Source organism: Perca fluviatilis, chromosome 9 (genome assembly GCF_010015445.1).
Source record: "Perca fluviatilis chromosome 9, GENO_Pfluv_1.0, whole genome shotgun sequence".
Taxonomy (NCBI): domain Eukaryota; kingdom Metazoa; phylum Chordata; class Actinopteri; order Perciformes; family Percidae; genus Perca; species Perca fluviatilis.
In genome coordinates, this window is record NC_053120.1 from 26,377,626 (window position 1) to 26,393,933 (window position 16,308).

Sequence of the window (16,308 nt, forward strand, 5' to 3'; positions counted from 1 at the left end):
TCACAATATAAACACCTGTCATCCACCAGGGCGGGACTTCCTCTCAGAGGTCCATTCAGATAGCATTATGCTAACAGGCGATACATAATAATGTGGTCCTATTCAAAATAAATTGTCCCCATTTGGGCCTTGATACAGCTTAGCAATGTGAGACTTTAAGCAGCTGTTTCAGCACCAGAACAGCTTCCGGGTGGAAAATATTGACCTAAAATGGTCAAATTAGTTTGGGTTTTGGTATATCCATGTTCAGGAAAACAAATGGTTCCAATTATTTCAAATACAGTGTATCTAACACACCCAGAGCCCAAGTTGTGGCAAAATAGTTTTTGGAGAATCTGTAGTTACTGCCTTTTTCCTTGGTATGGTGCCACTTTTTGGTAAGTAATACAAAGCAAGAATACAGTAACTGCAAAATAGGGGTAAAATATCAAATTAAATATGAGGATTGATATGTACAAAGAATAAGCTAATATAAAGTAACAAAAACAGCCACATGTCCAATAATCTACCTACAACTACTTAGCTGGATGACAGGATAACTTTAAAGTCATTTTTCTCAGTTCTGCACTCTGCGTAGTTACGCCTTTTTGCTTTGTAGGGCAGTATACTATTCACTTTTTATTAAATATATTACAATATGACTTTTTTATTGTGTACTATACAATTTTAACATTTTTATGACTTACTATACCAATACCAACACTTCTTTATGACATACTATACTATTACATTCCATAGCATGACATGACTTCTGTATTATATTATATATATTCTATACTATGACTTTTTAAAATATCTTCATGACATACTATGACCTCTTTTGACACTCATATGATGTACAATAATATCACATTTCATGATACACTAGATTATGACCTTTTGGACATAGTATTTAGGACTATGATTTTTTATGACTTTTTTGACATTTTTATACTTTTTGTATGAACTATACTATGACTTTTTATGACATATATTGCTTTGTATGATTTGTTTTGTTACATACTATACTATTACTTTTTTTGGGGGGGGCAGGGCTTTTCCACCTTTATTTGACAGGACAGCTAGGTGAGAAAGGGGAGAGAGAGAGAGAGGGGAGACATACAGGTCGAGGCATAAACCTCTCAGTATATGTGCACTTCCTCTACCTACTGAGCCAACCCGGCCATATTACTTTTCATGACATACTATACTAAGACTTCTTTATAAGTTTTGATGACATGCTTTTTTATGACATTGACTTTTTAATAACATACTATACTATACATTTTTTATATGACAATTTATGTTATACTGAATTACGACTTTTTGTGACATTTTTAACCAAGTGTATGTATTCATATTATTGTGCCCACCCCTTTTAGGTTAAGTTATATGTTTTAACATATTAGATTATGAATAAGCCTTTCGTTCTCTTGTCATTAAGCTATAATGTGAGTCTGCTGGAGGAGTGGCTGCGTAGCCGAGGTCTGCAGTCAGGGGGTGCTGTGGTCACACTGGAGCCCCTCATCCAGGCGGTTCAGCTGCTGCAGGCTGGGAAAAAGACTGAGTCAGACGCACAGGCCCTTGTTCAGACCTGCACTGCCCTGTCCAGCCAGCAGGTGGGTCTCTATCTGCATCTGGCTTAAAGAGAGAGCACATTTTAGTGCAGGTGAAGTGTAAATAACTTCCTGTTGGTATGTTTTCTTTAACAGATAGTGAAGATTCTGACCCTCTACAGTCCCCACAGTGACCTAGATGAAAGAGTCACACTGAATTTTATCCGTACTGTCCAGGTACTTTCTACAGCTGCAAGGGTTTCATGTGTTTATCAATTTAAAATGGTGTGAAACTCCATGTGATTGGTCTGTCTTTGCTCTTCTAGGGGCTTCTCAAAGGCCGTTCTGACGGTCAGCCTCCACAGCTCCTCATGGATGTGAGACGAGTGTTTCCTGTCACATTTCCCTACTTGCCTCCCCCGGTCCTCCATGCTGAGCAGTTAGTCATCCCAGACTGCCTCAAGATCTCCTTTCTACGCAGAGCCTAGAAAAGGATGCCTTGCCTCTTCAGGGCAATATATATTAATGTTTTAGCAAATTTTAATTCCCAATATATTGAATTTAATCCTTTGAAAGTAAAATTACTTCCAGGAGATATTGTGAATTTAATTCCTCTCTCAGATTTTTTTTTAGTGGCACTTACTTTTTAATCTGTTAATTATCAGTGGCTTAGTCTGTATGCTGTAGAAGGTCAGATAACAAACTGAAATGGCACCAATGCCAAAATGTTTCTTTAAAAAAGGTAGTAAATATTTGAATAAAACAAGGCAGTTATGTAGTCAAAATATAGTGGTGTACATACAGTAGGTGCAGCTATATCTCAGTACAGTTTGATAAACACGAGTGAGATTAAGCTTTTTTCCCCATATTTTATTGGAAGCAGAAACACAATGAGACTGCAGTCGCAGTCACCTCAACCCCCAATAAGAACAACCAGAATTAAAAAAACGCAAAAAATTAGAAACATCTTGTGTATAAAAAAATTCTCATGCTAGTACTTTGTACCACTACACATCATCAGTAATGCATATTTATATATTCACAAACATTTGAAAAATAGAAAACAAAAATGAAATCAATCAAAATAAAAGGAGACAACAATTGGCAATTAACATCAAATAATTATACGTGCTGGCACAATACATTATTTCTTTTTGTTTCATTGATCCTATCATGCACCTTTTCTGAAAGTACAGGACCGGAGTCGCTGTGCAGCTGTCTGTGCGGCCTGGTCAGCCAGACACAACAGATCATACATGTCTGTCTGCTCTTTGTTTTTGTGCTTTTCATTGTGCTTCTACATTTATCCTTGTCCTTAACATCTGTGTGCATTCCTGTTCCACATCCCAGTCCGACACGCAAACTGAGCCTCTGAAGGAGGAGACTAATGTATCATTGTCAACAGCAATAAATAAAGATTTTTTTCGTGGCATTTCCAGCTTTGTGACAGTTGTGTACCTGCTATTTAAAAGTTATTAAAAGACGCGGTGCAGTGCAGATGTCCCCTTGAATAAAAAGACCTTGTACACACCAGAGAGTGACAACACGTTTAGAATTTCTTTACTTAGATGGCTAGTTTTCCTTTTATAGTCTATATGACGGTCTATAATGGCAGTGTAAAGGTCAGAAGCTAGCAATGTATTTTTTTTTGCCTCTTAGATTGAGACTAATAAATGATCAGATTTGTACAAATTGCTTGTTATTTATCTCCAGTGTGTACACGGCCTTCTTGTATCTTTCAATAATAGCTACATATCTAGATGGGGCACCCACACACACTTAATCCCCAACTGCCCAGTCACCCAGAGCAAAAATTCAAGTCTACAAAAGAGCAGCAAACTTCACTTCACATAGTTTGACATGTGTTTGTTACATCCGAGCTATTTACAACGCCCAACAACAGCAATTGATCGCTCTGATTAATTTTCCTCAGCACTGAAAAGCTGCACAAACAATTCAGTCTCTAATCAGCTCTACTACAGCTGTGATATCTGGCCCATTACAATAGAGACAGCATGTACAACATATCAGACAAACACTTGTTCTGATATAGTAAGAATAATCCACAATGTAAACATTATGCGACTGCTTCGAAAATGACTATTGATCTACATAGACTTTTATAGATTAGATGCATAGAGTTCAGTTCTTACACCTTGTTTAAAAGAGGGGGTCTGTTATGTTATCCATTAACGATCAAATGCTTTGGGTCAAAAATATAAAAAAACAAACAAAACACCCTGTCATTATTTAACTTGGCCATTCCTCGCTTGGATGCTTTTTATTTTGCAACAAACACACACACACACACACACACACACCTGTTAGAGATAAATAAACCAATCAATCTTATAAAAAAAGGGCATTCATTAAAATAGAAGTTGAATTAAGAGACATGCTGGACAGTCAAATCAAAACATTTAGTTTGACATGATATTGACTCTAGATTAAAGAAATTAATTTAACTGTAGGGTGATTTGAAGCCTTGGTGTGTAATTCCTGTCATTCCAACAATTACTGACAAAAAAATAAAAAAATAATATCAGAGTATAAAATGGGTGCATCAAAACCCTGTGCTTCTAAATCTTCACACTACATCTCTAATAAGCTGTAGGACTCTTTTAAATGTCAGTGCCAGACCTGGTATGGTCTGGATCTGCAGCCCTTTAGCAGAGGTCTGACTTCTGGGCATCAGAGATCAGGGCCAACAGCACCTGCAGCTGGATCAATGGGGGATCATGGGTGGTAGATCATTACTGATTCATGCTCTCCCTGGGGTGCAGCATGTGTGGTTTGGTAACTACCTCAGTGCACGTTGCTCAGGTTCTTAGATTATTATGAGCTCCTTAAATGCAGGTTTTGATTTTAAGAAAAGGAAGTGGCAGTCAGGTTGTTCCTCCTCCTGCACCTCTCACACACCCAGTACAGGTCTGTTGGGAATGTTTACAGTAACACAAAAATGATGGAAATACCCATCATAAGATATAAATTGCATCCTCCCAAGAATAAAAGACACTTGAAAATCCTCCAAAATCTAATCTGAATATGAACAACCCCCCCTCTGTGTGATGTTCTTTACTTGTGATGGCTTTCTGTGATTACATTTGCAGGTAACAGGCAACATGGGCGGCTACATGAGGTCAACATTAGAACATCTTATAAACATGTTCGCACGTTATGAGCTCCACACGTGCTCAAAACGCATACATATATACATAATACATTCACTCTTGCACATTCCCTCTCTCACACACACGCACACGCACACACACACACACACACACACACACACACACACACACACACACACACACACACACACACACACACACACACACTCACTCACTCACTCACTCACTCACGTACTCTGATGGATCACACAGTGCTTGAAGGCGTGTTTTCATCAGATTCAGCTCTCTACACACTATCACTATATAGGAGGCAGACATACCGTACAAGGGTCAACACGACAGAAGGCATTGAGGGTGTCAGGCAGTGTGCTGTTACAGGGTAGACGGACATAAAGACAAACGCGGACAATCTTTTAAGGACCACGCATCCATCAAATAATCCTGTATATAACTTTACATATGTCATATATTTTGATATATATAATTATTTAAATATAAATTGAAAAAGGGCAGTAAATAAATATTAAAAGCATCTTAATTAAATAGTGCTTTATCCCCACCCGATATCTGGAATGTTTGAAGCCTTGCAGCCGGTGTTGTTGTTGTCATGGGGTCAGTTGGAAAGTTGGTCCTGTTGTGCTTAGCGCTGGTCTTGGCATATTTCAGCGATTATCTGTTGGCACTTGCGGTCCCTTCTCTGAGGCGGTGCAGGCCAGGGAAGGGGCCAGAGGAAGCCAAAATATTAAAGGCTACAAGATATTTCTCACCTTAACCATTAACACGATGTGTGTGTGTGTACGGAATGACATGACTCACCTCTACGGACAGAGGAAAGTAGATTTATGCTCTATGATTGAATGTGTTCATCAAAAGGATGGCTGATAATACCTGCAACACTAAAGACACTCGTGCTTTTTAAAAAAAAATGATTGATGATTTGTTTAGCACTATGTTCTTTCCACTGAAATGAATGTATTTACAGCACTGGATGGATGTGTGGTGTTGTCTTATGTGTGCTTTTACAACACTGGATCAGCAGGGCAATGGCTAGCAGTGGCTCAGGAGAGGTCCAGGGCAGTAGGTGGCAATGTCTGATTGAGCTTTAGACGGGTCGTTTCAAATTCTGTCGTGTCTCTTAGCTGCGGCCCTCCTCTGCAGAGCGCTGGTCCGACTTGAGCTTGACAAACTCCTTGGCCACGTCGTCGTTGTTGCGTTGGGAGAGGATACGCAGGACGGTGAGGCCCGTCTCGTCCATGTGGATGCGTTTACCCAGCGGCAGCCAGCAGGCGACGCTGCCTTTGGAGGCCATGTCCTTCAGCTGCAGGACGGCCATGCCCACGGTGCGGTCCTCTCGCGCAAAGCAGTAGTCCTTCACGCACACCTGCAGCTCGTAGCACTCAGGACCCACCTCGCTACTCAGGGTGCTGCAGAGGAGAGGAGAGAGAGAGAGTTACCAACTATCTGTTGATTAAAACAAAACAGCCAATCATTATCAGTATTATTACTCACAATGTGAAGGTTTCATTGTATTTGGGAGCCCAACTGTTGTTCTTCGACTTGGTGGCATACTTCCTCTTCTTGTCGCTGAGGTGAGGGCCGATGATATAGACCTCCACAAATGGCCGGAATATTCCCTGTGTCTGCCACCTCAGGTCATTGGCAGCCACCACTGAGACAGAGACGGATGGAGGGAACGACAGTGGGAAGGTGTGGGTCAGAGAAAGGGAGAGAGAGCCATGTGGAGAAAATGTGGAGCAGTGATAAAAAGTGTGAACAGAAAATTCAGAACAAGAAAATACTGTCTCGGGCACCCAGATAGCTCAGTTGGTAGAGCGGGCGCCCATATATAGAAGTTTACTCCTCGACGCAGCGGACCCTGGTTCGATTCCGACCTGTGGCCCTTTGCTGCATGTCATCCCCCCCTCTCCCCTTTCATTTCTTCAACTGTCCTGTCAATAAAGGCCTAAAAATGCCCCAAAAGATAATCTTTAAAAAAAGAAAGAAAATACTGTCTCTCCCTCAGGTATCATATTCACTTCCTTGTGAAAGTGAAGGGGGGGGGGGTATTGCAATATAATATATATGTAATATATTGGGGTTTTATTTCATTAGTCCTTTTTCTTTGGAAGCTGAAAAGCAGTCGGGCACGGGCTTTTATGTCTATGCCATATTATGGCAATATTATATATCCATATGACTTTCTACTGCATGGGCTTGTGCCTTTGACATTAGAACAATGAAATGTATTAATAACTGCGAAGCTCACACTCATTTGCGTTTTACTTTTTTCTTTTTCTCAATTCTACTTTTTGGCGAAGGGTACATTCAAAATAGCATATCCTGATGGTACAACCTGTTATCGTATGTCAAATAACGCGCTGTCTCACATTTCAAACATGATATGATATGGTTGAAATGGAAAAAGGTCATAAGTGGACCTTCAGTTGGGATTGTTTGATTGGGAGGTGAAAATAAAGAGGGGTTAGGGTCCTTTACCTTTTACTGTGACTTTGTGCTCTCCGGTGTTGGGGTGAGTGAAAATCTCCACGTGGATGGACACCTCCCCCACGGCATCGTCCACCCCAGAGCCTGATGGGACAGACAGACAAGAGAGTGAGGGGCGCGTTATCGCCTTTGAATGTGGAGGCGTGGACTCTTGGCGCTCCTATCACAGACCAAACACTTACACACACCACTGTGCCCAAATTGTCCTCCTCACTTTGAAAAAATTACAGACCAATTCCATTTCAATTTAAGTTGAACATTGAAATGGATTTGACTATAACTTTTTGGATATAACACAGAATATTGACTGGGCAAACATTTCTTTGTGCTATTAACTAATCACTGTGTAACAGGAGGACTTAAAATAAGGCATAGTGATCTGCTTGTGCATATGTTGTGGTCTAAAAGTGGACAATCAGACAGAGCTGCTATTAGTGGGCATATGTTTTTAATATAGGTAGTAACGCAGTTTAACTATAATACATTAACTGATGAAGCCTCTTGCGGCAAATCATCTCTACAAACAACTCTACAACAGTCCAGTGGATAGTTTTGTACTGACCTGAAAAACTGTATTCAATCCTTCAGTAAGGCATTCTACATTATGATTAGACGCTGTCTGAATAGCCATTGTACAGATTCAGCAATTGAGAGGTAATAATTTGGATCCAGTGAGGACAGTAATTTGTGCCCACTCATAGACGCAAGTTGTCTGTTCAGATGCAGGGTGGTTAGTAAGAGGCAGAGAAGAAGACAGGAGAGAAGCTGGAGAAGGTCAACTGACAGTGCGGTTCCCCCGACATAGATCAGGTCAGGACATGCTCAGATGGATCTAGATAGGTGGACACACCCATTCCTTGGTAAAGTCTTTTACCCAAGCATGGCAAGAGGAGGGACAAGAAAAAGGGGAAGGAGCTGATGAAGAGAGAAGCAGCTCAGCCTCTCAGATCTGTCGGTGAAGGACGGCACTACTGATACCCAACTCTCTCAATAAAGCTGTACTGTGGGAAGAGTGTCTGGAGGACTCAAATTCAAGTTCCATATTTTTCAAATAGGTTTTTCTTTATTTGCCTAACATTGTCATTATGTTTCTCCACAGTGTAATTTTACTATTGCTGTTTCTATCTATCCTATACGGTACATAGGACATTATGCCATGAGTTGATCCACCCCCATCCTAGATAATTCAACTTTAGACCTGGGTCCAAGTTCCGGTCTTGGGTCCCTTGGCTCTATACTCTATACTCTATGCTAGCTGTAACACTATTTTAAGGCAAAGAAGACAGTGATGGCTTCACTCAGCCTCTAACTCTTTTGTCTGGGAGGGAGATGGTGGTCAAATCTTTCCTCAGTGTCTCGGTGTGTGATTTTGTGCTGCATGTGAAAAAGTGGTTGAGAGCCACGTACATCTCCAGAAGGATACGGTGACAGATGGACATTCATTTTCAATGTTTTAATTAGTGTCTTCACTTTGTCAACGGTATCTTTGTGGTGACGACAAGCAGTGTGCGTGTGTGTGTGCGTGTGTGTGTGTGTGTGTATGTGTGTGTGTGTGTGTGTGTGTGTGTGCTCAACCAGCCGCCCACTAAACAAGGTGTCTGTGGGAGTTAGACGGCAGAGTGTTCCTGGAATGCAGCTCTCTGCATCTCTCCAGGGAGCAGTATGGGATTGTTGGTTTCACTGCCAACAGGACCAAAGAGAGCAGCAGTCGTCCATCTGGCCTTGTCTACTCTATGGAGGACGTCCATAAAAGATGGGAAAGAAACTGTGCTGGCTGGGAGGCAGGGAGATGTTGCCAAGAAAATACTGGCTATTCTTCTTTAATAAACACTGCAATCAGAAGTGCAAATATTTCTACCATATTGCAAATAAAAATCCCAAACTTGTACTGTGATTGCATCAAAACATCGCCAGAGTTTACTGCATATTCACAAATGACCTTTGCTTACTTCTATTACAAATAATGCAGCTCATAGACTGCAGTAAGGATGGCAGTTGTCACTGATCAGCAGCAGTCGAGTTCATAAGAATAAATTCCACTCAGCCTTTAACAGTCATCTTGCTCTAATCATCTACTGGTATGAAAAAAAAAACTGTCAAGTGAAAGCTGCTTGGCAGGAAGTTAATGACATCCTTGTTACAGTCAAGGGCATCCAGCAGCTGGCATGAAAGCTGAAGACAAGCTACTGTTTTCTATATATACACCTTCACTAAGGAAGCAAAGAAAGACCGTGATAATTAGAATTTCATAAGCAAATGAATACATAACTTTCAGAAGTCAAAAGTTTCAAGTTTTGCTATCAAAAAATTGATTTAAAGATTATTTGACACAAATTCAGATAGAAAATCCATGTCTAAAAAAAGTGTCAAGATGCTTAAAATAATAATGTTCGAGTCTTAAAAGTCAAGTAGCGTCTTTTGATTTGGTGAAATTCAGACACATAAAATCAAGATGAAAATTCAAATTTAAACATTCAGGGATTATCAAGGATAAGCAATTGAGTCTCAATTTAATTAATCACACTTCCTTACAATCAGGTTATGTTCTGTCAAGTCATGTGATCCAAGATAGAGGAGCTCAGATATGCGATTAAATTACCTACTGGAAATTTCAGACGGGCAATTAAGATCACACAAATTCGGACAGATGGTTTTCAAAGTAAAAAAAAAATGAATGTTGTCAATTCAGTGGTTGTATGTTGTACATACCACTGTTGTCCTTTAAGAGGACTGCCAGTGTGCTGGAGCTTTTGCAGCATCAAATGAAGTCATCCTGTGGCAGTGTTAGTAAGCAGGATTCAAATCTTTTGATACTAATCTAAAGTGACAGAAATCAGACCACATGACCTGAGGGACTTCCTCTGATTGGCTCAATCTGTGGGGGAAGAGAGTTGAGCGTCCTTTCTCGTCACTGCTGTGAGCGGGCTGCACCACACGTGGGAGCTGTGTGTGCGTGTGTGTGTGCGTATGTGTGTGTGTGTGTGTTTGAACGTGTCCGTCTCCGTCTGTGTTTGTGTGTGACGATGATCGAGCAGGCTCGAACAGCCCTCCCAGACAAAACTGAGCAAATAGCCATTATTATTCTATCCTCATTCTAGTCCCCTTCATCAGCGTATTTCACTTCAAACAGACTGGCCAGGGGTGGTAACGTGGGGGTTAAGGATTTCCTCGCTGGAGACGGACAATACACAGTGCTTTCGCTTCAACAACCTTTAAGGACAGTTTCACTCAGTCACATTGGCTCTGCTCAGTCACTCGCTCTTCCTCTCGTCCATGTGTACATGTACACACACACACACACACACACACACACACACACACACACACACACACACACACACACACACACACACACACACACACACACACACACACACACACACACACGGCCCTAGGGCCTCTCTGGGTGACATCATGCTGGATCAGGATTGCTCCGCACTTCAATGCATTTCTACTCTTTTTGTCTGATGTCAGCACATCATGCTTTAGTGTCTGCTCATACATACAGTCCATGGCGTATGTATTCTGTGCAGTTCCTTACATACAGACATCAGTGTGTACATTACATGCATGAATGCATAAAGTCTATGTTCGTATTGTTGCGGTGGGCATGTAGAATATGTTTGTTCAGAGACAGAGAAAAAAAGATGTTCAATCGGTGCATTGCATTTGTCTGTTGGGATGAGTTTGAGCAGGCAGGGGAGTTACGGGATGCACATGGGGTGGGGTGGAAGGTGGAGGGAGTTGGGCTTTGGTCTGGAGGCTTTTTGGTAGTCCTGAATGTCTCAGGCCCCGAGCCTGAGTGCCACATACCCTTGTCTGGGTAAACATCCTCACTAGTGGTGAACCTCACCCCCTTCCCGCCGAACACTGGCCCACAGACGGGGCAGAAGGAGGGAGTAGACAGAGAAAGGAGAAACACGTAGAAATGTGAGGACTGCAGAGGTTGAATTTAAGAATAACAGAGTAGAAAAACAAACCAACATTTATAAGTCTTGTCCCTAAAGATGGGAGAAATCCTGACAGATATGTCGTTATTAATTATTCTGATCTGCTGTGCAATACTGCAACATGCAAAGCTCACACAGATCTACTGCTGTAGCTGTAGCATTTCTACCAGCGGTGCTCAGGGATAGCACGTCAGCATCAGCGTTTCCACAAAGAGGATGGCTGTTATGTAGCCATCTGATGGTAGGATGGAGGCTGAGCAACAGAATCAAAGAGCGAGAGAAAAGAGGGGGCGGCTATTTATTTTTTCATTGCAAATAGCTGTCAGATCATGTAAAGAATAATCTCTGTGTTTCCCGAGGCTGGCTACCAGGAGACTCAACTTTATGCTCTACAAAGCAGCATTTGGGAAACCCTAATATCAAGAAAGGAGTGGGAGACACTGAGTGGAGTGGCTTCTCTGAGAGAGCACAGCAGACTTACGTAACATTAGACATTAATTTCACACTTGGAAAAAAAAGATCCTGAAAATAAAAAGAATCGCAAGTCTCCCAAAGATAGAGAAAGGGAGGAGTGTCACAGAGAGTAAGGACCGTTAGGTTACCTTGTGCGTTCTGTGACTGGACAAAGGTCTTAATGAGTTTGTCTGTTGCCTGCGTGTAGAGCGACAGGGCGTAGTGGAGAGACAGGAGGTCAGGACTCTTCTCCAGGAAAGTCTTCTTCAGACCCACACCGCCAGCATGGAAATATTGCTAACACACACACAAAGACAGGCAGACAAAGTAGAAGACTTACTTAGCTGTTAACTTACTTCCTGCTGCAAAATAGTACTGAAGAAGAGGCACTTTCTTTGTTCTTGTAAGAAAATAAGGGATTTTAAAATGTTTACACAACAATCCAGAGCTGCAATGATTGGTCCATTAATCAATTAGTTGATTGACAGAAAATTATTTCCATGAGTCATACCTCTTCATTGTCAAACATTTAAGGTGGCCACTAACAGTGAAAGTCTGCACATACTGTATAACAGAGTGTTTCTACCTTGATGGTGTCCAGAGCCAGCTCTATCACAGCGCACTGCTTAGGTGAAAGCGCTTTGGCCTCCTCACGAACCATGTGCTCCTGAAGACGACAACAATAGAAGCAAAGACCAAAATCATTTGTCTGTCCATTCATATGCCCTCCCTTATATGTGCTAGTCAATCAGAGTCTTAATCTGAAGCACTGATGGTGCATAATGGTGTAAAAACATTTTGTACCTTCAGCTTGGACAGCTGTCCCAGCTCCTTGGCAGCGTTAAAGATGAGCTGAGTGCCCTGGAAGAGACAGAAAGATGGATAGAAGAAAGGTAGACAGGAGAGAGTGAGAGAAGTATTGTTATTATCACCACAATGCAGGGCTGCAGTAAACGGCTTAGTGTCACACAGAGGACAGCGACGTTTCTGACACACACATTCATGAACAGCCACTTTGAGCCGCTTTACAATTGTCAAGATACTTTTTCCTTCAAGTGCTGTTATCACACTTATATGTGTTTTATTCCAAAACATTACATTCCGCTGCACAAACCCCACACACACACACACACACACACACACCAGTACAAAGAGAAGGGAAAGTGGTTCAGCTTGTAGTGAGGAAAAGAAAGAAGACACACTCGTGCACTCATGAACACACACATGCAGGTGCGCATGCGCGCGCGCACACACACACACACACACACACACACACACACACACGTTGCACTGTGGTGTACGCAGGTATTTACTGGATGTCCAGCCTAATGTAATACTCTGGTAAGATAATATATCACTAAGTGCTGCTGACTGCACCTTCAAATCCTATCCTTGGTTACAGCCTTAGGCATGAAATAAGCTTTTATATTTACCGTCTGAGGCTAAAACCTATTGAAGTTTAAATAATCTTACAAAGAGCATTACAGTAATGTGAGAAAATGAAACAAAACAGATTGTAATTTGTATGTACTATTGAAACTGATGCATCTAGTCATTTAAACTGTGTTTACTTTAGATTCAGTCAGGCAAGAGAAGACTAAACTGACAGAAAATAAGGTTAGATAGTTGTAATTCTTGTTGCAGGGGCTGCTGTGATGAAAATAACTACTTCATGCCAAATGTTCTCACCCTATGAGCACACTTTTGCAGCTAAAATGCAGTACAAGTCGCAGGTCAAAGTGCCAACCATCACTTACTTACTACTGACTTTGCCTTATGAGACTCATGAAGCTCAGCTGCTATCTGTGTTGCGTTGCAGAAATGAACAAAACAGCGCATTGTATTTGAAATCCAAGTAAAATTAAGTGCCAATTAAACTCCTTGACTTACGATTTGTGGTGCGTTTGAGCCGCAAATGTCTATAGAGTGTATGACCTGCGGTGAGGCTGGGAGTGCAGGCAGCTACTGCTACAGTATTTCTATCAGCATATAAACAGCACTATAAAGGAATGTTGTGTAAAAAACAATAGCGAAAAATCTATATTTCCACTGCTTTGTTTGACTGGCGAGCTGAGGGAGGGACACGGAGACACGGAGAGAAGACATTGAGAGACAAGACACATTGATCTAAAGGGGTTTAGTCCTTACATCACTGTGAGAAGCATTCTTCAGCCTCCCCTGGAAAGAGAGCATGTGGTTAATACTTCAAGCAGTGGCCAGTCCCTGCAGTCTGACTTCACTCTCATTGGCTATATGAGAATATGCAATCAAAAGTGCATATGTTGCTTTGCAAAATGTGAAATGAAATTTGAGGATATTTGTCACTGCCAGAGACCTCCCTTCAGTTAGATAATTAGCTTGACCTCCAAAGCAACAACATCAGATGATTTTGTGCCTAACCACAAAACAAAGAAAACATGGTTTAACAAATTGCTGGTTGGCAGAGCATGAACAGCATACATTCTGACAGGAGTACATGGATGCTGAAAACATATACTTAGAAATTGTCAATTTAACAGTTTACTGATTAAACAAACAAGGGATACCATGTTAATTCGTGAGCTTTAGAGGTGATGGTGGGCTCTTTAAGCTATGCTAAATTAAGCTAATTGACTCTGGCTCTCGCGCCATACTTAACACATAGATATGAGAGTGGTTTCAATCTTCTTATCTGACTCTTGACAAGAAAGAAAGTACGTTTATTTTAATAAAAAAGTCAAACTATTCCTTTAAAAGAAGATAAGATAAAAATCATACATAAAAGCTTGATGTGACAGAAGGTCAGAATTTATAACTGTTGCACTCACTGGTTAAAACTAACTACATTTACTCAATGTCTGTAGTTAAGTACAATTTTGATGTGCCTTACGATCATTAATGAAATTTGTTGCGTTGCATATACAGTATATTGGATTTAACTACCCAACAGTATATTAAATAATTAAAACATTTTTCTGCCTAATATGTACTTTTACTTTTGATACTTTAAGCACATTTTACTGATAATATTTATGTACTTTTACTTGAGAGACATTTTCAGAACAAGAATTTGACTTGTAAAGGATTATTTCACAGTGTAGTGTTGTTGTTTTTTACTTAAGTAAAGGAACTGAATACTTCCTCCACCACTGGTCACACTTGACAATAAACAAGCGTCACAGATCATGTGAACGGAGAAACGCACGTCAATTCTGTTCATTAGAAAAGCCATCACTTCCTGTGTGGCACTACATTTTCTTGCCTGTGTACAATCATCAAGGATACCACAGAATAGACAATTCTAAAAGGTTTTATTTGAAACTAGATGCTTCGTTATATCCTGCAAGAGTCAGTTCCAACACTGGCAAAAAAACATCACATACAGTAGAGCTTTAAGACATTAAGAGTAGATTTTGCATAGTACGCTGAATGGACCTTTTTTAGCCAACATCAACTCAAATCAACGCCTCATAAGAAAAGCCATTCTGTGTATCAGAATCAGTGACATAATACCAGCATTACAATTGTCATAGTAACAACAGAACATGAATTCAAACCAGGACAGGCCAACATGACAGGTCTGCAGAGACATACAGTACAGTGTTGTACAGTATACTGAGAGGAGACTGCAGTGTTGAAATAGATCAGACGCAAGCAACAAACCCACAGTGGGCGGTGGAGGGGGGACACAGTTCAAACAGGTGGGAAAGGTGGGGACAGTGGGGGGGAGGGGGCAGAGGCTTAGAAGGAGGGAAAGGGGCTGGGGGTGGGGCAGGACACCAGATACCAAGCCATCGATAGATCAGAATCACCCCACCAGAGTCCCAGTAAAAGGACACAATGCATGAGAAGATACAAGGCAACACTAGGCGCAAGAGAGGAGTACCACTTCCTGTTTGAAGAAAGTGTTCAGGAAGAAGAGACAGACAGCGAGGGGAAGGGGGCGGGGGGCGTTCATTGGTGGAGATTGTTGAAGGGGGTGTGGGACCTATCAGAACCAGTCAGGAATGCACCATGCCTCTTCCCTCTCAAAAAAAAAAAAAAAGGGGGGGAGGGGGGGAGAAAAAAAAGAGAGAGGGGGGGGGGGAGGAGGGGGGGAGAAGAAAAAAAAAAAAGAAGAAGAAAAAAGGGGGGGGAGGGGGGGGAGAAGAAAAAGGGGAGAATAAAGGGATAGAGAAGAGAAAAAGAGAAGTAGAAATAAAAGAAGAGAAAAGGAAGAGAAGGAGAAGAAAAGAAGAAGAGAAGGAATACAAAGAAAAAAAAGAGAAGAAAAAAAAAAGGAGAAAGATCTAAGAGGCTGTGAGAAGGGAGAGGGTGTGATGTGGGGTAAAAACAGGGGAAGATCGCCACAAGCAACAAACTAGAAACCGGACAGACAGACACCACACAGATTTTATACAATCATCTGTGGAGGGAGAGCGGTGGGAATGAAGTATGAAGATCAATCAACAAAAACACAGAGAGAAGGGTCTGGCCTCAAGCGGCAAGGGCACCCCCCCTCATTAAAAAAAAAAAAAATTTTGGCCCCCCGGGCTGGAGGGGCGGCCAAGTGAATTGTACCGGTCAGCCTGACTAAGTACATGTTGAACAGTAAGAATTAATTTACGACCTACAATTATTTTTAGAATAGAGCAAATAAGAGTTTTAGCTTTTAACAGCAACTTCAACTGAAAAAAATGCTTTGCTAGAGATGATCATGGGATCAGGGATAACTATCTTCTCCTGTTTTTGTCCCTCTCTCTTTTTCCTAATCGA

At 41.3% G+C, this 16,308-nt stretch overlaps 2 protein-coding genes across 12 annotated transcripts in view; one reads left to right on the plus strand and one right to left on the minus strand.

The window, feature by feature from the left end:
- Positions 1-2,319, plus strand: part of si:dkey-110c1.10 (unconventional myosin-Vb) — a 29,346-nt gene extending 27,027 nt beyond the window's left edge. Inside the window, exons 33-35 of the mRNA XM_039810466.1 lie at positions 1,424-1,598; positions 1,692-1,772; positions 1,862-2,319. Of these exons, the coding sequence (XP_039666400.1) occupies positions 1,424-1,598; positions 1,692-1,772; positions 1,862-2,023 (418 nt within the window). The 3' untranslated portion in view covers positions 2,024-2,319. The remainder of the gene's footprint in view (positions 1-1,423; positions 1,599-1,691; positions 1,773-1,861) is intronic.
- Positions 2,320-2,384: 65 nt separating this feature from the next.
- Positions 2,385-16,308, minus strand: part of unc13a (unc-13 homolog A (C. elegans)) — a 46,932-nt gene continuing 33,008 nt past the window's right edge. For 2 of the 11 annotated variants that reach the window (XM_039810461.1, XM_039810454.1), the window contains 9 exons: positions 15,953-15,958; positions 13,723-13,752; positions 12,379-12,435; positions 12,161-12,241; positions 11,724-11,871; positions 10,985-11,041; positions 7,163-7,255; positions 6,176-6,335; positions 2,385-6,090 (listed from right to left, as the gene is read on the minus strand). In XM_039810461.1, coding sequence (XP_039666395.1) covers positions 5,802-6,090; positions 6,176-6,335; positions 7,163-7,255; positions 10,985-11,041; positions 11,724-11,871; positions 12,161-12,241; positions 12,379-12,435; positions 13,723-13,752; positions 15,953-15,958 — 921 coding nt within the window. In that variant the 3' untranslated portion in view covers positions 2,385-5,801. Of the gene's footprint in view, positions 6,091-6,175; positions 6,336-7,162; positions 7,256-10,984; positions 11,375-11,723; positions 11,872-12,160; positions 12,242-12,378; positions 12,436-13,722; positions 13,753-15,952; positions 15,959-16,308 lie in introns of those variants that run through there. The other 9 variants (XM_039810464.1, XM_039810459.1, XM_039810455.1 and 6 more) reach the window with 8 other exon arrangements.